General features: G+C 54.4%; 1 protein-coding gene across 2 annotated transcripts; it reads left to right on the top strand.

The window, feature by feature from the left end:
• The first annotated feature begins 6,055 nt into the window (after positions 1 to 6,055).
• Positions 6,056 to 21,874, top strand: LOC102941731 (SLAM family member 9). 2 transcript variants are annotated; one of them, XM_043535227.1, is made up of 6 exons: positions 6,056 to 6,101; positions 13,483 to 13,667; positions 15,795 to 16,121; positions 17,093 to 17,356; positions 20,621 to 20,887; positions 21,418 to 21,874. In XM_043535227.1, the coding sequence occupies exons 2-6, from the start codon at positions 13,607 to 13,609 to the stop codon at positions 21,513 to 21,515; spliced, it is 1,017 nt and encodes a 338-aa protein (XP_043391162.1). In that variant the 5' UTR covers positions 6,056 to 6,101; positions 13,483 to 13,606; the 3' UTR covers positions 21,516 to 21,874. The 2 variants fall into 2 exon arrangements, with proteins under 2 accessions (XP_043391162.1, XP_037738654.1); XM_037882726.2 differs by lacking the exon at positions 6,056 to 6,101 and adding an exon at positions 12,781 to 12,935.
• Positions 21,875 to 23,299: the final 1,425 nt, after the last annotated feature.

Below are 23,299 nucleotides of genomic sequence, written 5' to 3' on the forward strand. Positions count from 1 at the left end.
TTCTCTGTACCACTGCGAGCCCTGCCCTGGGGTTTGGCCCCTTCTTTTCACTTATGCCCCGCACACCTTCCTCTGTTCTGAATGTAGCCTTGGCTCAGAGGGCTTGGCTGTATTTCTTCTGAGTCCCCTGCCTTCTCTCCTCAACCCCCCACCCACAGAGGGATTCCTGTTTTACACGTTCATCTAACCACTTCCAGGTCCTTCATTTAATTACCAGCCATTTCCTATCTTAATCACCCTGCCTCTATTTGGAAAGAAAACACTGACCCCCTGCCCAGGGACACAAGCTGAGAGAAACAGCTCTCTGCAGAACTCACAATCCAGTGAAGAGCTCCCCCTGGGAGCACACCTCCTGTATGAACCTCAGGGGGATGGCAGCACCCCATTCCCTACCTAATCGGCACCCTTGGACAGAGAGCGTCTAATGCACCCCCTGAAAGAGACTGGGGGCTCCTCATCTCCCACTGACCACAGGAGGTGCACAAAGACGGGATGGGCAATCTGGGGAATTTATGGAGCATCGGGAGGACCACCTCAAATCCTCTGCAAAGTTAGGAGGGAAATGGGGGCCCCCACAAATAGCCCCTGCCATGGGCCTGGGAGACTCATGCCCCCTCCCCAGCCAAAGGCGGCTTTGCTGGGTCTGCCCCAAGCTCCTGCCCCCCAAGGCTCATTGGGGAGCACTGTAGACCCCTCTGAGCCTAAAATGCCTGCACCATACCTTAGGCAGGTCCCTCCCCTTAAGGATCTAAAACCTCCCCACATTCAGAACAAGGTGCAAAGTCACCTCTTCAGCCAAACTTCCTGCACTAGCCCCCAACTCAGCACAGTCACTCCCCGCTCAGCTCAGTCCAGTGGGGATCATGAAACCGCCCGAGCCTGCTGGGAAGGGAGAAGGGAAGCAAAGCTGTCTCCCTTACTCCTGGCAGGTGCTCAGATACCAGGGTGCTGGGCACCAGGGTAAGAACCCCCGGGAGAGAGACGAGTGGGTAAGGGGAGAAGCAGACTCGGCCATCAATGGGCTGCAATAGGATCATCAGCCTCCACTCAACCTGGGCAGGAAAAACGCCTCTGGAAGCCTGTAAGCCGCTCTGGCACAGGGCAGCTCTCCGTCCCCCTCTAGTGGTTGGATCACAGCAGAGGGAAAGAGCCTCCTACTGCTACCGGATCTCAACCCTCTGAGTTCTGACGTGTTCAAAAGCCAGATCCGGACCCACATCTGACAGCTGGCCCCTGGCTCTGTAATATCGCAGCCGCAGGGCTGAAGGCGCACAGCCATGGGGCTCTGGACACCAGGATCTGAAATCTGGGAGGGTTTGGGTCCAGCTCCAAAGGAAAGGGTACTGTCCCCTTCCCCGGCTGTTCTCTGGCCCGGGAACAGCAGCGCTCCTGGTTCCCGGGGGAACGTGTCACAAGGGCTGGGGAGGGGACCTGGGGCGTGTGGTCGACCTGGTCCTAAAGGCTCCTGTTCTCTCTCGTGGGGCAGGGTACGGCAGAGCAGAGGCAGGCGCGACGGAGCTGAACGGGATTCTGGGGGGCTCCGTCACTTTCCCTCTGGGGATCCCAGCAGAGCAAGTTAAAACTGTTTCCTGGACAGTAAACACAACGAGGAGTGTAGTAACTGTAGCAGCAGGAAACACCCCCCATGTCATTGTGTCAGACGCATCCTACGAGGGACGCCTGAGAGTCCCTGCCGAGAGCTACTCGCTTCAAATCACCAGCCTGAGGATGGAGGACACGGGCACCTACAAAGCTCAAATCAGCACAGAGCCAGACATCTACAGACACTTCCTGCTGCGTGTGTTCAGTGAGTGTGGGGCCGATGAACCCCGGTGGAAGCTGGAACCCGCCCTGCTCAGGAAGCTCCTCCGGGAGATCAAGGGCTGCAGGGTCCCAGCGTCTGTGCAGACCTCTCAGTGCGGCTGCTTCTCCTCCTCCTCGTTCCTGTCCCCTCCACTCCCGACCCCCAGCTCTGCCTCTCTGCCGCTTCTCCTCTGCAACTTTCTTCCCCTGCCCTGGCTGCTGCCCCACTGCTCCCACCCCACACGGCCCTGGCTCCTCAGAAACCCAAACTCCTCTTGGCACGCGGGTTTCCTGCACCCAAGCCAGGGCTCACCTGCCCGGCCGCTTTCTGCAGGCCCCACCCCCATCTCCCCAATTCCACCAAAACCCCATTTTCTGATGGAAACCCATTTCACTGAAGAATTTCAACTAGCTCCAGGCTGGGCCTCCTGGCCAACGCTTCTCCAGCACCCCCAATCAATCCCTCCCTTCTTCCCCCCACCTCCAGCTGGGGCAGGGTCTCCCCAATCCCCTGCCCCTGCTCCAACCCTGCTGCGAGGAGCCAGACAGCTCCTTGCGCTCGGCTTCCCCCAGCACATCCAGGCAGCGGCTAGCAAGATGCTGTAGGAATTTCAGCCCATTCCATGTTTCTCTCCCCCGTGCAGAGCGAGTACCGGAGCCAACTATCCTTTGTGACTCAGTGACCTGTGTGACCGAAACCTGTAACTACAACCTGAGCTGCACCGTCAGGGATGGAGGGGAGCATGTGACCTACAGCTGGACTTGCCCAGCAGGGGGTGCTGTGGTGTCCATTGGACCCATTCTGACCATCTCCCAGGGACCCCGTGATGCTCACCTGGCCGTCACCTGCACAGCACAGAACCCCGTCAGTCACAGCTCCACAACGGCCTCTGCAAAGGACCTTTGTGCAGGTAACTCCCCTTGCAGGATGGCGCTGCCCAGCGCTCACGTGGGGGGAGCTGGCATCGGGTCGCTGCCTTTGGACCAGTCCCAGGCCTTTGATACCAAATGCAACCTGGCCCCCTGCAGCCCCAGAAGCCACCTCGCTGCAGATTTAACCTGTCAACCTGCCCGTCAGGGAGCGGTTTGCACTCGAGTCGTCTGTGTCACCAGAGCAGCGTCGCAGGGTCAGTGGGGAGCAGCCTGGGCCCAAGGAGAGTCGTGCACAGGCTGAGACACTGGGGGGGGGAACCCCGAGAAGTTTAGTCATTTAACGCTCCTGATCTCAAACACTGACTCACATAAGGGGCCGCATCAGCCCCCCCCTCCCCCCCGGCTCTGAGAAGGCTCCTACCTGGGAGGTAGCAGGGGGAGGGGCAGAAACATCAGCGCAGGCTGCCCAGGGGAGGGGTCCCAGCCCAGCCCTGCACAGGTGTGATAAGCAGCTCACGGGGGGGGGGGGGGGGGGGGGGGCGTAGGGTGGAGCCGGCAGAGCGAGGGTCTCAGAGTGGGGGCCCAAGGGGCTGTTTTGGGCCCCGTCACCTCACTCTGCTCCGGAGGAGTCTGAGCCGCGTCAGAGCCCCCTGGGCCCCGCTCTGGGCACTGGGGGCAGGACGCGGCCTCTGACTCTGATTCCCCAGACGGGACACCGGCGCCGAGGTCAGCGGGGCCAGGCCCAGACTCAGCCCTGTTCACACAGCGTCTCCTCCTGCCCCATAAGGAGTGGGGGGGCAGGTTCCCAGGCACCCCGACCCCTTCCCCTGCTGTGCTCTTGGGGCATTGCCGGTTGCCCCCTGCATGAACTGACACCATCACCTTTGTTTGTTTAGCTTCCCCATCGGCCCCGGCCTCCTCGCTGTCCTACTGCCACGTCAAGGGGATCGTCCTGCTGCTGGTGCTGGGAGCCCTGAGCGCCGGGATCATCGCGGTGCATGTCCTCCCCGGCAGGGACCGGAGACGGGACTGAGAGCACAGGGGCTCCCACTGCAGCAGCTCATCCCGCCTGGGTGTTCCCCAGCCCGCCAGCCCAAGGGATGCTCCGGGGGGACGCTCGCTTGCAGCTTCCGACGGGTGGATGTCACTGAGTGGGAGGAGGGGAAGTATTGGGTCCCTCTGTGTGGCGGGAGATGTGGTGGAGAATCAGCCCGGCTCAGAGGCGCCCTCTGGCAGCCGCAGACAGCACAACAGGTGCGCCTGCCTCAGTTCCCTTCATTTTGAAAAGACCCCAGTGTCTAAATATACCCCTTCCAGGGGCTGGTTTATTGTCCCAGAGTGTAAACAGTCCCTATGTGCCCAGCCCACACCAATCCCCCAACCCAGAACACACTGCTCAGTCCTCACGGCTGCTCCAGCGCCTGGTTCTTCCCAGGCCCTTCCAGGCTTCCCAGACCTTTCCCAGGCCCTTCCCAGGCCTCTGCACTCTACAGGGTCATGATCTTGGTATCTCTGGGATAATCCTGCTCGTGGCATCATACGCACTGCGGGGTTTCCTCGGGGCCCAGGCTCAGTCACCATCTTCCCCACATTGCTCCTGCTCGCACCCGACCCGGATTTGTGTCCCTATCCCAGCTCTGAGCTGCCAGCCATGGGGAGGTACCTTCAATTCCTTTGCGCATTCCTTTATGTAGCAGAGAACCTGCAACCCCCCGGGATGCAGGGCCAGATTCTCATTCACGCCAAGCCTCCGTTGTGACGGGTTGGGTCACAGAGACCCCCTTGGGACTGTCACCTGATGTGCTGAGACGACCTCCGAGCCCATTTTCCCCACCAGCTTGGGACTCCAGAACCCTGCCTTGTCGAGCCAGACACGCCAGCCTGCTGCAAACCCAGACCCAGGTCTGATCCACGCACCCAAAGCTGCAGACTTAACTGATAGACAGATATACACAGCTGTTTGCTCCCCCAGGTAGTAATTACTTACTCTGGGTAAATTAATAAGCAAAAAAGAAAAAGAAAGCTTAATATAACTTTCGCATGGATTTGTCAAAAAGTGGGGAGGAAAATAAACTTCTCTCTGCTCCACTGGATTACGAAATAAGGGGAATATAAACTAGCTGTTACTAAGGTTCTGCGGTTTTCACTCTGGGGTGTTTTCTGCATGCTCATTTTTCTGTTTTTTTAATTGAAACACACGTAAAAATGTTAAAGGGCTCTGTCTTCAGACAGGCTTGTCTTTTAAAGCGTTTATTCCTTTACAAAACTTAATATAACTTTCACTTGTATTTGTTAAAAAGCAGGCAAAGAAGCAGCCTTCTCATCTCTGATCCACTGGCTTACAGAGGCTGTTTGCGCTGACGGTGGCTTTGCTGCAAAATCACGCTGCTTCAAATTGTCCTTACTAAAAAATGACTCATGTTAGTCCAAAACACAGGGGGGAACTTTTTTATCACTATACATTACTTTTATAAACAGGTTTTCTGTGTTTTTTACCCTGGGTTGTTTCTGCGTGCTCACTTTTTATTGACAAAAAGAAAAGGAGTACTTGTGGCACCTTAGAGACTAACCAATTTATTTGAGCATGAGTGAGAAGTGAGCTGTAGCTCACGAAAGCTCATGCTCAAATAAATTGGTTAGTCTCTAAGGTGCCACAAGTACTCCTTTTCTTTTTGCGAATACAGACTAACACGGCTGTTACTCTGAAACTTTTTATTGAAACACCTATGCAAAAGGGCTAAATGAAAAATTATTTCTTCACATAGACTTGTTTTTCAAAGTGGTCTTCTTCTTTTCTAATCCACCAGCTTAAAAAGGCTGCTTCAAATTGTTCTCACTAACAGCATAGGGGAAAGCTTTTAAAAACTTTTTCCTAGTCAGGGTTTGTGTTTAGGCCTGGGGTGCTTCTGCATGCTTTTTTTTATTGAAACGTAGGCAAAAGTGCTAAATGAAGAGATGTGTCTTCATACAGGCTTGTCTTTTACAGTGTTTATTCCTTTACAAGACATACTATAACTTTCACCTCTGTTAAAAAGTGGGGGAAGAAACAAACTTCTTCTCTCTGATCCACTGGTTTACAAAATAAGGGGAATATAAACTGTCTGTTACTAAGGACCTGTGGTTTTAAAGCTGGTTTCTGCATGCTCTATTTTATTGAAACACACCTGTAAATAAAGGGATGTGTCTTCATATATGTCATAAATATAAAGGGAAGGGTAAACACCTTTAAAATCCCTCCTGGCCAGAGAAAAAACCCTTTCACCTGTAAAGGGTTAAGAAGCTAGGATAACCTTGCTGGCACCTGACCAAAATGACCAATGAGGAGACAAGATACTTTCAAAGCTGGAGAGGGGGAGAAACAAAGGTTCTCTCTGTCTGTGTGATACTTTTGCCAGGAACAGAAAGGAATGGAGTCTTAGAACTTAGTAAGCAATCTTGCTAGAGATGCGTTAGATTCTGTTTTGTTTAAATGGCTGATAAAATAAGCTGTGCTGAATGGAATGGATATTCCTGGTTTTGTGTCTTTTTGTAACTTAAGATTTTGCCTAGAGGGATTCTCTAGGTTTGGAATCTGATTACCCTGTAAGGTATTTACCATCCTGATTTAACTGAGGTGATTTTTTTTACTTTTTCTTCAATTAAAATTCTTCTTTTAAGAACCTGATTGCTTTTTCATTGTTCTTAAGATCCAAGGGTTTGGGTCTGTGTTCACCTATGCAAATTGGTGAGGATTTTTATCAAGCCTTCCCCAGGAAAGGGGGTGTAAGGTTTGGGGAGGATTTTGGGGGGAAAGACGTTTCCAAGTGGGCTCTTTCCCTGTTATATATTTGCTAGACACTTGGTGGTGGCAGCAATAAAGTCCAAGGGCAAAAGGAAAAATAGTTTGTACCTTGGGGAAGTTTTAACCTAAGCTGGTAAAAATAAGCTTAGGGGGTTTTCATGCAGGTCCCCACATCTGTACCCTGGAGTTCAGAGTGGGGAAGGAACCTTGACATGGTGGCAGAGCGGTGGGATTAACTTGAAATCATTTTGAAATCAATTTTTTCTTTTTTAAGGATTTTTCTGTAGGCTGACAATCACTATCAGAGAACATAGGTATCCGGTTACAGCACAGCAAAATTTTACAAGCCAAGTTTTTTTGTTTGTTTTATTTCTAACTCTCGGGTGTAAAATTAGTTAAAAACAGAGAGTCAAACATGACAGAGCCCAAAACAGAAACAGCCAAAGAGGCTGCACACAGGAGAGCTATGGAGGCAAAGGAAAAAGAAACAGAGGAAAAGGAAAAAGCCCAAGAGGCTGCCCGCAGGAGAGCTATGGAGGCAAGGGAAAAAGAAATGGAGGAAAAGGAAAAAGAATGGAAGCATGCTCAGGAGGAAAGGGAAGCTGCCCACAGGAGAGCTATGGAGGCAAGAGAAAAAGAAATGAAGCATACACTGTAGATGGAGAAGGCAAAGGCTCAGCAGAATAGCAATCCTTCTCCAGGTACCGCTTCACATCCCAGGAAGTTCCCCACTTACAAGGCAGGCGATGATACCGAGGCTTTCTTAGAAAACTTCATAAGGGCCTGCCTTGGGTGCAGCGTCTCTACAGACCAATACATGGTAGAGCTGAGGCCGCAGCTCAGTGGACCCTTAGCTGAGGTGGGGGCTGAAATGCCTAAGGAACACATGAACAAGTATGAACTGTTTAAAACCAAGGCGAGAGTCGGAATGGGGCTAACACCTGAGCATTTCCATCGGCGGTTCAGAGCCCTAAGGTGGAAACCAGACGTGTCATTTACCCAACATGCCTACCACATTGTGAAACATTGGGATGCCTGGATATCAGGAGCACGTGTTAAATCTCCAGAAGATTTGCCCTTCCTAATGCAAATGGAGCAGTTCTTAGAGGGTGTTCCTGAGGAAATAGAAAGATACATCCTAGATGGGAAGCCCAAAACTGTAATCAAGGCGGGGGAGATTGGAGCCAAATGGGTGGAGGTGGCAGAAAAGAAAAAAACTGGTCGCAGTTGGAGCGGATACCAGAAGGGACAACCTCAGACCACACCCTACTACCAGGGGCATCCCAAGGCCCGAACTACCCCTCAAGGAACCCTGCAGACACCTTATCATCCCACCACCCCATTCTCCAGCAACCCACCTCGCCCCAGTGATCCGTCAGCTGGACGATGTTTTAAATGTAACGAGCCGGGGCACGTGAAGGCCAGCTGCCCCAAGAATCCCAACAGATTACTGTTCATTGCACCGGAATCACACCAGAGGTCCTCAGGCCCAGATACCTCCCAGATACCCTTGGAGCAGAGGGAAACTGTGAGTGTGGGCGGGAAGAAGGTCACTGCGTGGAGGGACACCGGAGCACAAGTGTCAGCTATCCATGCTTCCTTAGTGGACCCAAATTTAATCGACCCAGAGATCCAAGTGACAATTCAACCCTTCAAGTGCAACTCTTTCAATTTGCCTACAACCAAGTTGCCTGTCCAGTACAAGGGCTGGTCAGGAACGTGGACTTTTGCAATCTATGATGATTATTCCATCCCCATGCTGTTGGGGGAAGACTTGGCCAATCATGTGAAGCGGGCCAAGAGGGTGGGAACGGTCACCCGCAGCCAGGCTAAACAAGCCGTCACACCTAGCTCTGTTCTGGAAACTTCTACCAGGACCCGGTCAGAGGTGGTGGACCCAGACCCCGGGCCAATGTCTGCAACAGCAGTAGTGGATCCAGTCCCAGAGACCCAGACGGAACCAGTCCCAGAACCGGAACCAGCGGAAAAACCAGCACCAGACCCATTGTCAGCACTGAATCCAGTACTTGCAACCCCAACCCCAGAGGGCCCCACCGAACCTGACCCAGCAGCAGCCAATAACCCTACACCAGAGGCTCATCCGGAGCCTGAACCCCAACATAGTGCACCAGCGGAGAGCGGTTCACAGTCAATGGAAACAGCCCCATCCCCTACATCGCTTCCAGAGGGACCAAGCCTAGGTCCACAATCCAATGAGGAACTGATGTCTCCAGCATCAAGAGAACAGTTCCAGACCGAACCAGAAGCAGATGAAAGCCCCCAGAGAGCTTGGACGGCGGCACGGAGCAACCCACCACCTCTCAGCTCTTCTAATCGATCCAGGTTTGTTGTAGAAAAAGGAATTTTATACAAGGAAACTCTTTCTGGTGGACACCAGGAAGACTGGCATCCTCAGAGACAGTTGGTGGTTCCAACTAAGTACCAGGTCAAGCTCTTGAGCTTAGCCCACGATCATCCTAATGGCCATGCTGGGGTGAACAGGACCAAAGACCGTTTGGGGAGGTCATTCCACTGGGAGGGAACGGGCAAGGATGTTTCTACCTATGTCCGGACTTGTGAGGTATGCCAAAGAGTGGGAAAACCCCAAGACCAGGTCAAAGCCCCTCTCCAGCCACTCCCCATCATTGAAGTTCCATTTCAGCGGGTAGCTGTGGATATTCTGGGTCCTTTTCCAAAAAAGACACCCAGAGGGAAGCAGTACATACTGACTTTCATGGATTTTGCCACCCGATGGCCGGAAGCAGTAGCTCTAAGCAACACCAGGGCTAAAAGTGTGTGCCAGGCACTAGCAGACATTTTTGCCAGGCTAGGTTGGCCCTCCGACATCCTTACAGATGCAGGAACTAATTTCCTGGCAGGAACTATGGAAAGCCTTTGGGAAGCTCATGGGGTAAATCACTTGGTTGCCACCCCTTACCACCATCAAACAAATGGCCTGGTGGAGAAGTTTAATGGAACTTTGGGGGCCATGATAAGTAAATTCGTAAATGAGCACTCCAATGATTGGGACCTAGTGTTGCAGCAGTTGCTCTTTGCCTACAGAGCTGTACCACATCCCAGTTTAGGGTTTTCACCATTTGAACTTGTATATGGCCGCGAGGTTAAGGGGCCATTACAGTTGGTGAAGCAGCAATGGGAGGGATTTACACCTTCTCCAGGAACTAACATTCTGGACTTTGTAACCAACCTACAAAACACCCTCCGAACCTCTTTAGCCCTTGCTAAAGAAAACCTACAGGATGCTCAAAAAGAGCAAAAAGCCTGGTATGATAAACATGCCAGAGAGCGTTCCTTCCAAGTAGGGGACCAGGTCATGGTCTTAAAGGCGCTCCAGGCCCATAAAATGGAAGCATTGTGGGAAGGGTCATTCACAGTCCAGGAGCGCCTGGGAGCTGTTAATTATCTCCTAGCATTCCCCACCTCCAACCGAAAGCCTAAGGTGTATCATATTAATTCTCTAAAGCCCTTTTATTCCAAAGAACTAAAGGTTTGTCAGTCTACAGCCCAGGGAGGAGATGACGCTGAGTGGCCTGAAGGTGTCTACTACGAAGGGAAAAGTGCTGGTGGCGTGGAAGAGGTGAACCTCTCCATGACCCTTGGGTGTATGCAGCGACAGCAGATCCAGGAGCTGTGCACTAGCTACGCGCCAACGTTCTCAGCCACCCCAGGACTGACTGAACGGGCATACCACTCCATTGACACAGGTAATGCTCACCCAATTAAAGTCCAACCTTACCGGGTGTCTCCTCAAGCTAAAACTGCTATAGAACGGGAGATCCAGGATATGTTACAGATGGGGGTAATCTGCCCCTCTGGCAGTGCATGGGCATCTCCAGTGGTTCTAGTTCCCAAACCAGATGGGGAGATACGTTTTTGTGTGGACTACCGTAAGCTAAATGCTGTAACTCGCCCCGACAACTATCCAATGCCACGCACAGATGAACGATTAGAGAAACTGGGACGGGCCCAGTTCATCTCTACCTTGGACTTAACCAAGGGGTACTGGCAGGTACCACTAGATGAATCCACCAAGGAAAGGTCAGCCTTCACCACCCATGTCGGGCTGTATGAATTTAATGTGCTCCCTTTCGGGCTGCGGAATGCACCCGCCATCTTCCAAAGACTTGTAGATGGTCTCCTAGCGGGATTAGGAGAATATGCAGTCGCCTACCTTGACGATGTGGCCATATTTTCGGATTCCTGGGCAGAACACCTGGAACATCTACAAAAAGTCTTTGAGCACATAAGGGAGACAGGACTAACTGTTAAGGTTAAGAAGGATCAAATAGGCCTAAACAGAGTGACTTACCTTGGACACCAGGTGGGTCAAGGAACAATCAACCCCCTACAGGCCAAAGTGGATGCTATCCAAAAGTGGTCTGTCCCAAAGTCAAAGAAACAGGTCCAATCCTTCTTAGGCTTGGCCGGATATTACAGGCGATTTGGACCTCAAGACAGCCAAATCGCTGCCCCACTGACAGACCTAATCAAAAAGAAATAGCCAAATGCCGTTCAGTGGACTGAAGAGTGTCAGAAGGCTTTTAACCAGCTTAAAGCGACACTCATGTCTGACCCTGTGCTAAGGGCCCCAGACTTTGACAAACCGTTCCTAGTAACCACAGATGCATCCGAGCGTGGTGTGGGAGCAGTTTTAATGCAGGAAGAACCGGATCAAGAATTCCACCCTGTAGTGTTTCTCAGCAAGAAGCTGTCTGAGAGGGAAAGCAACTGGTCAGTCAGTGAAAAAGAATGTTACGCCATTGTCTACGCTCTGGAAAAGCTACATCCATACGTTTGGGGACGGCGTTTCCACCTGCAAACTGACCATGCTGCACTACAGTGGCTTCATACCGCCACAGGAAATAACAAAAAACTTATTCGGTGGAGTTCAGCTCTCCAAGATTTTGATTTCGACATCCAACACATCTCAGGAGCTTCTAACAAAGTGGCTAATGCACTCTCCCGTGAAAGTTTCCCAGAATCAACTGGTTAAAATCATCTTTGAGATGTGGAAAATATTGTTAGTCTTTATATACTTGGTAGTATATTTAGAGGTGCATGTGTCTTATTAACTGTGTTTTCTCCTAGAGCTCCAGGAAGAAATCACAGCCAGCGTTTCACCCTATCTGTGATTTGCGGGGCATGTCATAAATATAAAGGGAAGGGTAAACACCTTTAAAATCTCTCCTGGCCAGAGAAAAACCCTTTCACCTGTAAAGGGTTAAGAAGCTAGGATAACCTCGCTGGCACCTGACCAAAATGACCAATGAGGAGACAAGATACTTTCAAAGCTGGAGAGGGGGAGAAACAAAGGTTCTCTCTGTCTGTGTGATACTTTTGCCGGGAACAGAAAGGAATGGAGTCTTAGAACTTAGGAAGTAATCTAGCTAGAGATGCGTTAGATTCTGTTTTGTTTAAATGGCTGATAAAATAAGCTGTGCTGAATGGAATGGATATTCCTGTTTTTGTGTCTTTTTGTAACTTAAGGTTTTGCCTAGAGGGATTCTCTATGTTTGGAATCTGATTACCCTGTAAGGTATTTACCATCCTGATTTTACACAGGTGATTCTTTTTACCTTTTCTTCTATTAAAATTTTTCTTTTAAGAACCTGATTGCTTTTTCATTGTTTTTAAGATCCAAGGGTTTGGGTCTGTGTTCACCTATGCAAATTGGTGAGGATTTTTATCAAGCCTTGCCCAGGAAAGGGGGTGTAAGGTTTGGGGAGGATTTGGGGGGGAAAGACATTTGCAAGCGGGCTCTTTCCCTGTTATATATTTGCTAGACACTTGGTGGTGGCAGCAATAAAGTCCAAGGGCAAAAGGAAAAATAGTTTGTACCTTGGGGAAGTTTTAACCTAAGCTGGTAAAAATAAGCTTAGAGGGTTTTCATGCAGGTCCCCACATCTGTACCCTAGAGTTCAGAGTGGGGAAGGAACCTTGACAATATAGGTTTGTCTTTTAAAGTGTTTATCCCTTTACAAGACTTAATATAACTTTTACTTGCATTTGTTAAAAAGTTTGGGGAAGAAGCAGCCTTCTTATCTCTGATCCACTGGCTCACAGATGCTGTTTTTGCTAACAGGGGTTTTGCTGCAGCTTCAAATTATCCTTATTAAAAAATAACCAATGTTAGTCTAAAACATAGGGGGGAAATTTTTAAAATTGTTTGTTACTAAGGGCTTATGGTTTTAACTTTTATTAAAGGCCCTCTTTAAAAGGGCTACATGGTGGGAAAAATGCTTGGGGTCTTTTTTTTAAGATAAGATTAATGCTGTTAAAGGGAGGGGGGGTGGCTCTTGTTTAAAAACCTTGGGACTATAGGATTGGTTCCGGAAAATGAATCGTATGACACTGCTGTAGAACAAGATCTGATTGGGCCAACCCAAAGGCGGTGATAACAAGCCTGAGGGGCTGTGAACCTGGGAAGTTGCCTCTTTCCACAGAAACACTTGGAAGGGTAAGATCTCTCTCCCTCTCTCTCTCTCTCTGCCTCAACCACATGCTGTCTATCTTTGCCCTTTGCAAAGGGGTTTTCTTTTCACTTTTCTTGCCCTGTTCTCTCTTTTAACTTAACTCTTTTTAAATGCTCTTTTCTTAACCTAGCCTTGTATTTAATAGTTTAAATGTTTCTTTCTTAACCTGCCTTTATATTTTTTTACCATGTGCTTACTAAACAGTTTCTGGCAGGCTCTCCGATGCAATAGACAGAACCATCCAATATCACAGGAACCATGCCCGTTTCAGTCCCACCCGCCGCGCCTTTCAGCCCTGAGCAATTAGAGGACCCTTCCCCAACCCAGCGCCCTGGGCTTGAGCCCAGCTGAGTGGAGCCCCGCGCTCAGCATGACACAACCTGTGGGGTTAGGGATCTCGGCTGCTTTGAGCTCATTGGGTGACTCACCCCAAGAGTTGAATCACATCACTGCCAGTGGGGTGTGGTCTTGCCAAATCCCATCTCCCGGTGGAGAAATTGCAGAGCCACAGGGCAATTCATTTCTTTGCAGTCCATCCTCAGCCACAGAGGGTAGCCAGGATCGCCCTGCCAGCCACACGTCCCCATCCGAACCACTCCAGGCTCTGGCTCGATTTGGTGAGGCTCTCCGACACCCGCTGCCCCACGCTGTCAGGATGGAAGGGGCTCTTCTTCGACCTTCTTTTCTTTTGCTGCTTCTGCTTCTGCAGCCTGGCGGTGAGTGATCTGTCTGAATTGGGTGCAGGAAATGGTGACACATGGGTCACCCACAAACCCCACACCTGGGGCGACTGGGAGTCTAGGGTTTGATTCAATCCATTTGCCTTCTTTTCCACATAGAGTTAATGCAGCCCAGCAAACAGCTCCTCAGCCAGGGCTGGAATAACCGGGGAGGGGGGTGGGGGCTGAACGTCAGGATTGAGGGTTATCAGCAGAGCTGAAGGAGGGAAGGGGAGTCCAGGGCTGGAATGTGGGGGCTGCATGTCAGGATTGAGGGGCATCAGCGTAGAGCCAGGGGCTGGAATAGCCCTGCACTCCCAGCTCACCTCACCCTGCAGGGTCTCCTCCTCTCTAGCAGCTGAGGGCAAGACCTGTGGGAAGCTACACAGACCCTGAAGAGCCTGGGATGGCCAAGGGAAGGGTCTGGGCAGGCCCGAGATCGCTCCTTTGCTCTTGGGGGACCATCTCCCCGCAGCAGAGGGACGATGCTGGGAGGGATGTCCTGCATGATGGCAGGGCAAAGCATAGAGCGTTGCCAGGAGGGGCCTGGGGAAGGGAGACGGGAGGACTTGGGGGAGGGAGAAGGAGGGGTCAGGTTGTGGGTCTGGAGGCTGAGAGGAGGGAGGGAGGGAGGGGGGACTCCTGCGAGGTGGCCGTGGTGCAGCATGGGATGCCCTGAGCCCCTGTCCCTAGGGGTAGCAGGGCGGTGGGCAGGGGCAGGGTTATTACTGCTTCCCTGGCAGCTCCCAGCGGCTGCTCGGGGTGGGGGGGGGGGGTTCCGCACGGATTCGTGCTTCCCACTCCCTGCTCCCCACCCCCTGCCCAGGGCCTGCCGTGGGCCAGTCACGCTGCGAGCGTGACCTGCACACAAAGCCGCAGCAGGGCCACCAAACTACACAGGCCCCTGGAGAGGGAGCAAACGAGAGCCCAGCTCAGGAGAGCAGAGGAGCTTGGGAGTGTGGGGGGGGGGGCGATTCCCGGAGGACAGTCACGAGGCCGAGATGAAACGGCCCCTCCTTGCACCTGCACAACAGCTGGGCCCGGCCCAGCGTGAGCCACGGGGCGGGTGGGACCAACCTGACCCTTTGGGTTGATCCGTCTCATTCACACCAAGACGACTTTTCCAGGACCCCCGGGTCGGGCCTGATCCTCCGCGGCCCTGCGTGTGAAATGCTCCCGGATCGCACCAGGAGCATTTCACCCTGGCTTTGCCCTGGGGGAGGTGGTTACGCAAGATGCAGAGCGGTGGAGAATCAGGCCCAGGATCTCGACCTACATTTCCTTGCTCGTCTGCTTCCCAGCCCCGAACCGCTAGTGGGGATGTAGAAATACCAACAGAAATGTCACGTTGGCTACTTCTGGCCTGAGAGGCAGCTACCAGCCCTGCAAAGGGGTGGAACTTGCCTCTCCCAGGAGACCTGCTGCCCTAAGGGCTTCGAGGTTCCCCCCTGGCACCATCAGAGCCCGGCTGCTAAAGCATCTGGAAGATAATTTGTGAGATGGAGATGCTGGCAAGACTATTTTTGTGGCAGCAGCTATTCCCTCTGCTATGCTGGTTATGGCATGACCCACCATTCGCCGGCACCCGGGGGCGGGGGGAGAGAGATGGGTGGGCATGGAGAGAGACAGACCGATTCGTTCAGCCGTTCAATGGGCTGTAATAGGATCACCAGCTTCCCTTGGCTACGCGGATAAAACCCCTGGAAAAGCTGTATCCCACTCTAGCACAGTGAGGGGTTTTGTCCCTTTTGAGGGTCTTTTGTCTAGAGTCTGCACCCCATGCAAGGGTTAGACCCCCCCTCCTGCTACCAGATCTCTGTCCCCCAAGAGCGGATGTGTTCCAAAGCCAGATCCGGCTCTCAACCTCACAAATGGCCCCTCGCTCTGTAATATCCAAACCAACACCCCAGGTGGGAAGGCTGCCCGGCCATGGGACGTTTGACATCCAGATCTGCAATCTCTGGGGTTTGAGCCCAGATCCAGGGGAAACAATTTTTCCCCCTCCCACTCCTGTAATCTGTGACTCCCCCTGGTTCCTGTGTAGCATGCACAGAGACCGCGGAGGGAACTGGCTTGGTGTGTCCATGGTCCATCTATTCCCTGTTCTTCCCTCCCGTGCACCAGAGTACTCCAGAGCAGCCGCAGACGAGTCGGAGCTGACTGGGATTCTGGGAGGATCGGTCACTTTCCCCCTGAGGATCCCAGCAGCACAGAAATTTAAACACGGGGCCTGGGCAGTAAACACAAGCAGTCTAGCCACCGTCACCGCAGGGAAACCTCCCCATGTCCTGGTGTTTGACCTATCCTACAAGGGACGCCTGCGATTCCCTGATGAGAGCTACTCGCTTCAGATCACCAACCTGAGGATGGAGGACATGGGCAGCTACACCGTGGAATTCAGCACAGACAAAGAGCAATTCGCCTACAGGGAATTCACGCTGCGCGTGTCCAGTAAGTGCTGGGGCAGGGGGAACCCTGATGGAGCCTGGAACCCGCCTTGCTCAGGAAACTCACAGCCGCTTGCAAACATCTTAGTGCGGCTGCTTCTTCTTGTCCTCCGCCTCGCGCTTGTCTCTTCCACTGCTCGCCAGCCCTGTCTCCCTGCTCCTCCATCTTCTGAAGCCCTTTCCCACTTGTGCTCTGCTGCAGCTTCCTTCCCCCATTCTGGTCACTGCCCCACATGGTCCTGGCCCATCCGAAACCCAAACTCCTCTTGGAATAGAGGTTTCCCCCACCCAACCCAGGGCTCCACTTCCTGGTCTGCTTTCCCCATCCCACAACTCCAGCGCTGGTCACCCCAAGAGAGTTAGTCAGGAACAACGTTTCCATTGCACAGGGCCATTTCGACATCTGCTTTTGTCCCCAGTCGGGATGTGAAGAATAAAATAGTGGCATGAAAAGTTGCAAAAGATCCCAATCAGGAGATTAAACATTTCGACATTTTCAGTCCCTCTGAAACACTAGGTGTCGAAATACTGATCGGTTTCCACAGCGACCTTGCCACTGAGGGTGGACTCCAAAGGGTGGAGGGGAAAGACCGTTCGAATGCAACGGTTGGGGTTTTGCTTGTTCAGGTTTCCGAAGCAGGTGTTCATTTTTCTTGGCATCAGCTTTTCCCCCGCCGAAAATGGCAGTTTTGACAAAACCAAATTTTCAGATGGAAAAGATGTTCATTGGAAAATCTCAACCAGCTCCAACCCCCAACCGATCCCCAAGCTGGGCCCCCCAGATGATCCCTCCTTCGTCCGCCCCCTCCCAGCTGTCCCATTACCTTCATGTCCCCCTGCCCCTGCCCCTGCCCCAAGAGCGCTGCGAAGATGCAGAGGGCTCCTTGCGTGCTGCTCCCCCAGCAGATCCAGGCAGCGGCTAGTAAGTTGCTGCAGGAATTTCAGCCTGTTCCATGTTTCTTTCCCCCCCCCCAGAGGGACAACTGCCACCCACCATCACCTGTGACTCAGTGGCCTGTGAGGAGGACTCCTGTAGCTACACCCTGCGCTGCGCCATCAGGGACGGAAGGGAGAACGTGACCTACAGCTGGAGTAACGCACCCAGCAGCGTTCTGTCCACGGACTCCACCGTGCACATCCCTCAGCGGCACCAGGCTGCTCACAAGGACGTCACCTGCACGGCCCGTCTCCCCGACGGGAACAGCTCCAGGACCATCTCCCCGAAGGACTTCTGTGCAGGTAATGCCCTCCGCAGGGAAACGCTGCCCGGGGCTCTCCTGGAGAGAGCTGGCATCGGGTCCCCACCTCCGCCCTGACCCCACGACTATTTCAATTAAACCACTCTGGTCTCCAACACTTTTTTGCACTTAAAGGGGCCCTTTCACCCCAGCAATCCCCTGCCCCACCTCCCCCTCTGAGAAAGCTGCTGCCCCCCGCACCCCCCCCAGGGAGATATCAAGGGAATGGGGTGGAGTGTCCCTGTGGCTGGGCCAGTGCAGAGTCATGGGGCCGCAAAGAGAACCAGCAGGGAGCTCCAGGATCCGATCCCCTGCTCCAGCCACTCATTAATCAGAGATCCAAAGAGCCCCCCGCCCCCCATCAGGCTATCCCAGAGCCCAGCGGTTATATCGCTCACTCGCGAGGTGGCAGCTCCCTGTTCAAACCCCTTCTCCCAGCCGGGGGAGGGCCCTCACACGGGGCTACATGGTACAAGGGGAGGCCTCGGCAGCCCACGCCCAAGAGAGGGTTCCCAGCTGAGAGTCCCCAGCAGAGACAGGCAGCAAAGGCCATGAGAGGGGGAGGGCTCCCTGCCCAGCGTGAATCCCTTTGTACCTATCGGTCCCCACTGGTTGCACGGGATGCCCGGGCGCCAGACTCAGGCTTGTGAATCTCAGTGGCGTCCCAGGCCCCCCCGAGTTAGGCGCGGCGGCTCTGTGTCCCTACGTTCCTTTGTGACCCCAGCCCTCGGGGTTCTTCTTGCGCAAGCCCCTCAAGTGTCTCTAGCATCAGACGGATGGAGCAATACCGGCATGACGTCACGGTAACGACCCCACAGCCGGTGCTTTACTCATTCCCGTGTGCAGCTGAGCATTGCCACACTGTCTGGTCCATTGCTCACCAGGCCAGCAGATTGCAGACCTGTTAAAAATATATATATATATCACCAACAAACTGGGTCCAGGGAACGGTCTGGGGTTGGGACCAACACCGCGGCTCATATGGAGGCTGCATGGGCTTTGTTGACAAACGAGCACTCCCGCCATCGGGAGTCCGGCCGTGCTGCCCGGACAAGGCCGCTTCTCGCCGGGGAAGCTGAAGATCTGACTGTTTTCTCTCCACACGGGTCAAAAGGGAAGAGCGTCGTCCTGGTTTTCAAAACCAAACAAGACCCAGCAACCTTTCTCCAGCATCATTAGCAGAGCCGTGCCGAGAACATCTCATGGTACTTGCTGGGCATCTTCTACCAACCGTCTCAGAGATCCTCCAATGTGCAGGAAGGCGCGTCGCTCCGCAGCTGTCAGGCAAGGGGTGGCCAGGTGTGGACAGCCCACCGTGACATTCTTCATGTCTTTCAAATGTGAAGCTCAACATTCAGTTCACTGCTTGAACCCGGCGTTCAGTCCATTCAGAATGCGGGAAATGACACTTCTGCGTCGTCTGATGCCCAGAACGGGTTCCTGAATGTTCAGACACATCCTCGTGAGAGCAGTGAACATAGTCCACTCACAAGAGTGGAAGGAAAGGGACAACACCACAGAAAAACTAAGGGATCACTCCCGCACTGACAGGGTGTTCACCCTACATCGCCGCTCAAGGGGTTAAAAGGGCTCAGGGAGGGGCTACCTGACAGGATGGGCTGCACCTGGGTAAGGTGTGGGCTGGATAGACAGCCCGAATTGAGCCTGAAGCCTGGCTGGGCTGGTATAAAACCAGGGAGAGGAAAGCAGAAAGGGCCTGGCGGGGCCAGGGGGAGAGTCAGTCACTCTCGGGGTTGAGAGAAGGGAGCAGGAAGCAGTTAGAAGGAGGCCACCTGGACCTGAGCTGGGGATTGTAGGGAGCCGGTGTAGAGGGAGGGCCTGGCCTTCCCTCCCAGTCACTGACGGGGAGGGTAACAGGGGCAGGGCAGTGGATTTTGAAGACTTCCCGAGGCAGTTTATTTAGCTAGACTCTGATCCCCGCGAAGGGAGGAAACTGCAGCCACCTGGCCAGAGGGCCAAGCCACAAAGAGGAAGCGCTGGAGCTCGCGGAGCATGAGAGAAGCCGCCAAGTGCGCGACTGGGGCAAGGGAGGCAAGAACCGGCAAGCGGCAGTGCAGCAAACCGGTGGTGAGCCAATCCCCCGGTGAGCCACAAGGAGGCGCCCCAGCGGTGAGCCAATCCCCCGGTGAGCCACAAGGAGGCGCCCCAGCCATGAGTGGTGTGAACCCCGTGAGACCCACACCCTGCTGTCTACCTTCTAGATCCACGCTTCCAAGACGTCTGCGACAGTGATTCCATTTCTGCTTGTGACCTCAGAGCATCTCATGCGAATTTTGAAGGCTAAACCAGCGAACAGACCGTTCGGATGGAGGTAGCAAGTTATGGCGTAAGCGGCAGCCTGGCCAGCCGTAAAACCGTGCGGAGTGCAATCCCCGCACTTAAATCAAAGCAGCGTCCGCCTTGCAATCTCGTTACAGCGGCAGAAATGCCTGTAACACTTTAAATGGCTCAGCTGGCCGGTTTGGGGATCATGCACTGAAAATCCAGAAAGAGACAGAAAGTCTCCCCTGCTGTGTCGCCGTGTAAAATCAGGAAGAAAATGGCAGATGAAGAACTGACTCAATGTTCTTCCAGTGAAGAGGAAGACGGACAGACGGACGAATTCGCTGACGGGGATGATGGCTAGGATCTACGTGAAGCAGATAAAAAAAAAAAATAAGAGAATGCAAAGTGAGCTGCTCGAAGAGCTGGCCAGCTGCCCGCCTAGCTTAAGTATGGGTATCGAAGGCCAGGGCAGGCTAAGCCTCCCCTAACCCAGGCCCCGGCCCCACCCATGCTCCGCTCTGAGAGCCTGCCTTCACTCCCCCTCTCCCCTGAAGCCGGCGGGGGCTGAGCTCCAGCCGGCGGCCAGGGGTTGGGGTGGTCTGGGGCTCCTCCAGCCGCAGTTGGGGCAGGCTCGGGGCTCTGGCAGCAGGGGGGGTGTGCTTGGGCGGAAGAGGCGGGGCTGTGGGGCTAGCCTCCCTGAAGCGGGGGGCCACCCGCCACCTCGGTCAGTAACTTTTTTTGGCGATTAAAGAGAAGTAGCTGAGGCTAAGCGGACTGGCGACCACAACCGTATCTTGTTACCGGCGTTACTGTTCGGATAAATTGATGCTTTACAGTATTTTTGACACTATTTGACCAGCCATCTATGGGCAGGTGCTCCACCCGCCCTCCTGCTCTCCGCTTCCTCCAGCGGTTCCAGGCAGCCGCTACGGAGTTGTGCCAGGGATTTTATCCCATTTCTCCCTCCCCCTCCCCGCAGAGCAAGTGCCAGCGACAACGATCGTCTGTGACGCGGTGACCTGTGCCAGTGGAACCTGTAACTACACCCTGCGCTGCATGGCCGGGGAGAGAGGGGGACGCGTGGCCTACAGCTGGACTCGAACGGCCAGCGGCGCGGTCGTATCCACCGGACCCATTCTGCTCGTCTCTCTGAGACCTTTCGAGGCTCTCCCGGCCGTCGCCTGCACGGCCCGGCACCCCGCAAGTAACAGCTCCAGGATGGTCTCCCCAAAGGACCTGTGTCTAGGTAACCCCCTGGGAAAGCGCTGCCCAGCGCGGGGACAGGGAGAGCTGGTCTTTGCTCTAAGAAGGTCCCTACCAGGGGGGAAGCTCAGGGGAAGGGTCTGGAACATCAGTGGGGCAGGGCCCGGGGAGGGCGGCCACATCCCGCAGCGTTGCAGACACTTGATGAGCTGCTCACAGGGAGCCGGCAGAGCAAGGGGCTCAGACTTGGGGGGGACCAAGGGGCAGGTCTGAGCCCTATCACTTCCCACTCTCCTCATTCTGCTCCGTGTCAGAGTCCTCAGGCACCGAGCTCCACGGACGGGGGGTTCCTGGGCAGAACTGACTCCGATTCCCCAGAGGAGACGCTGGCACCGAGGCCGGCACGGCCCTGCCCAGACCCAGCCCTGTTTGCCCAATCTCCTCTTGCCCCATATGGAATGGGGGGTGGGGGGGAAGGTCCCTGGGTATCCCAGCCCCTGCCCCAGCCATGCAGCAACGCCCCGGCATCGCCAGTCGCCCCCGACAGGAACTGACCCCGTCGCTCTTGTTTAGCTACCCCACCAGACCAGTCCCTGGCCTCATCGCTGTCCTACTGCCTCATCATCCTGCTGCTGGCGCTGGGAGCCCTGAGCACTGGGGTCATCGCGTAGCACGGCCTCCCCGGCAGGGAGCGGAGATGGGACCAAGACCGGAGGAGCTTCCACTGTAACTGCCAATTCCACCGGCCCCAGGCGTTCCCCAGCCTGCCAGGCCAAGGGATGCAAAGGGGGCGAGGGATGACACACTCACTTGCAGCTTCCGAAGGGTTAATGTCACTGAGTCGGGAGCGAAGCAGAAACACTGGGTCCGGCAATGGGGCCATCAACTCTCTGAGCCAATGGTGGAATCGTGGATCTCGTTATTCACATAAATATCTAGGATTGGCTGTATTTTAATACTGTGGATACCGGGTAGCAGTGAGTTCCACAGGTTAACCCCCCATCTCATAAATAAAGTCTCTACCATTTGACTCCACGGTATAATGATCTCTGCATCTCTGGCTTACGCCTGCTCCTGGCATCACCCTCCTTGTGGGGTTTTCTGAGGAATGCTGGTGCAGGGTGGCAAGGGGGAAGGGAATGTTTCGGCTGAAGCTTAGGAGGGGTTATGCCCGGGCAATGAGGTGTGTCACTGTGGGAATCACCGCTGCCAGGGGGCGCCTGTCCTAGCCAAGCTGGGGCTGCGGGAAGCAGTGAACGGTGGGCATCGTGGCTGAGGCAGGAAGGGCTGGTGCATCGGGTGGCTTCTCTCCTCCTGCTGCCGAGGGAACGCCTGATGGGAAGGAAGGTGGCACTGGAGAGCAGCTGCTGTGCGCATCTCTGGCAGCCCTTGTGGGGCGAGCCCAGCATGGCCCGACACGGTTGCCTGGGCACCGCTCAGACAGTGGGGCGCACGGAGGGGAAAGGAATCCCGGCTGGCCCAGCACAGCCTGGGAGATGAGCACTCGACCGTTCCCTGCCCGGCCAGGAACCCTCACCCCCCAGGGGCAGCTTGCTGCCTCCCGATCTGCGGTCCCGGTCTGCGTGCCTGGCCCTTCAGTGCCTGGCCTTGGGCAGGAAGGGGGTTGTGGAGGCCTGGGGGCACCGGGCTTTGCAGTGCACCTGGCCCGGCCGGACGAGTTGGGCGTGGCATCCCCACCCCCTCCGGGCTCTTTGGAGTCGGAGCTCCCGGGGCCCAGAGCGGCTAGGTCCCGAACATGTATTTGTTTATTGAAGTCCCTCCCTGCCCTGGGTCCCTTCTCTGCCCTACTGCCACGGCATGGGCAGGGGTCTGCGGGGAGCTGGGCACCCGGACCGGAATTCAGGCCTGCTCTGCTGTGGGGCTTTCCCAGCTCTCCTCCCCTCCCCACGGCCCCCAGACCACAGCCAGCACAAAGCCATTTCCTGGCTCCTCTCCCATCCAGGGGGAGACTGAATCTGAGAGTTGCTGGAAAACAGACCAGTCCAGACTGAGAGACTGTCTGTGAAGCACCTGCCCTGAGTGCGAGGTGCCAGCCAGGCTACTGATCCGCCCCCTGCAGGCCCTGAGCCACCTTCCTCCCCCCATAGCTGCCCCAGGCCAGGGCTGTGGGAGGCTGATTGGCAGCTATCTCCATTAACCCTTGCCTCCCAGCCTGAAACCCCAGGGAGTTCCTCCTCAGCTGGGCCGAATCAATAGCACACCCCATCAGGCTGCTGTAAACAGACCTGTCCTGGTTTACTCTGCTGTGGGAACGTCTGTTCAATTCTGGGCGCTGGGATATGGACGAACTGGAGGGTGTTCAGAGAAGAGGGGTCAGGCGGCTCTTGTTCTAACCGGCGGTTGTAACGGGCTGGTTGGTGGGTTTTTGCAAAAGGGGTTTAAAAGTATGCTCTGCTGAAAATGTTACGCAGGGGGCTTTGGGAAGGGCTTCTAG

The sequence above is a fragment of the Chelonia mydas genome, chromosome 24, assembly GCF_015237465.2.
Source record: "Chelonia mydas isolate rCheMyd1 chromosome 24, rCheMyd1.pri.v2, whole genome shotgun sequence".
Taxonomy (NCBI): domain Eukaryota; kingdom Metazoa; phylum Chordata; order Testudines; family Cheloniidae; genus Chelonia; species Chelonia mydas.

Coding starts and splice junctions, on each gene's coding strand:
- LOC102941731 (XM_043535227.1), top strand. CDS start 13,607: ATGGAAGGGGCTCTTCTTCGACCTTCTTTTCTTTTGCTGCTTCTGCTT. Junction 16,122..17,092: donor ATTCACGCTGCGCGTGTCCA/GTAAGTGCTGGG, acceptor CCCCCCCCCCAG/AGGGACAACTGCCACCCACC. Junction 20,888..21,417: donor CCCAAAGGACCTGTGTCTAG/GTAACCCCCTGG, acceptor GCTCTTGTTTAG/CTACCCCACCAGACCAGTCC.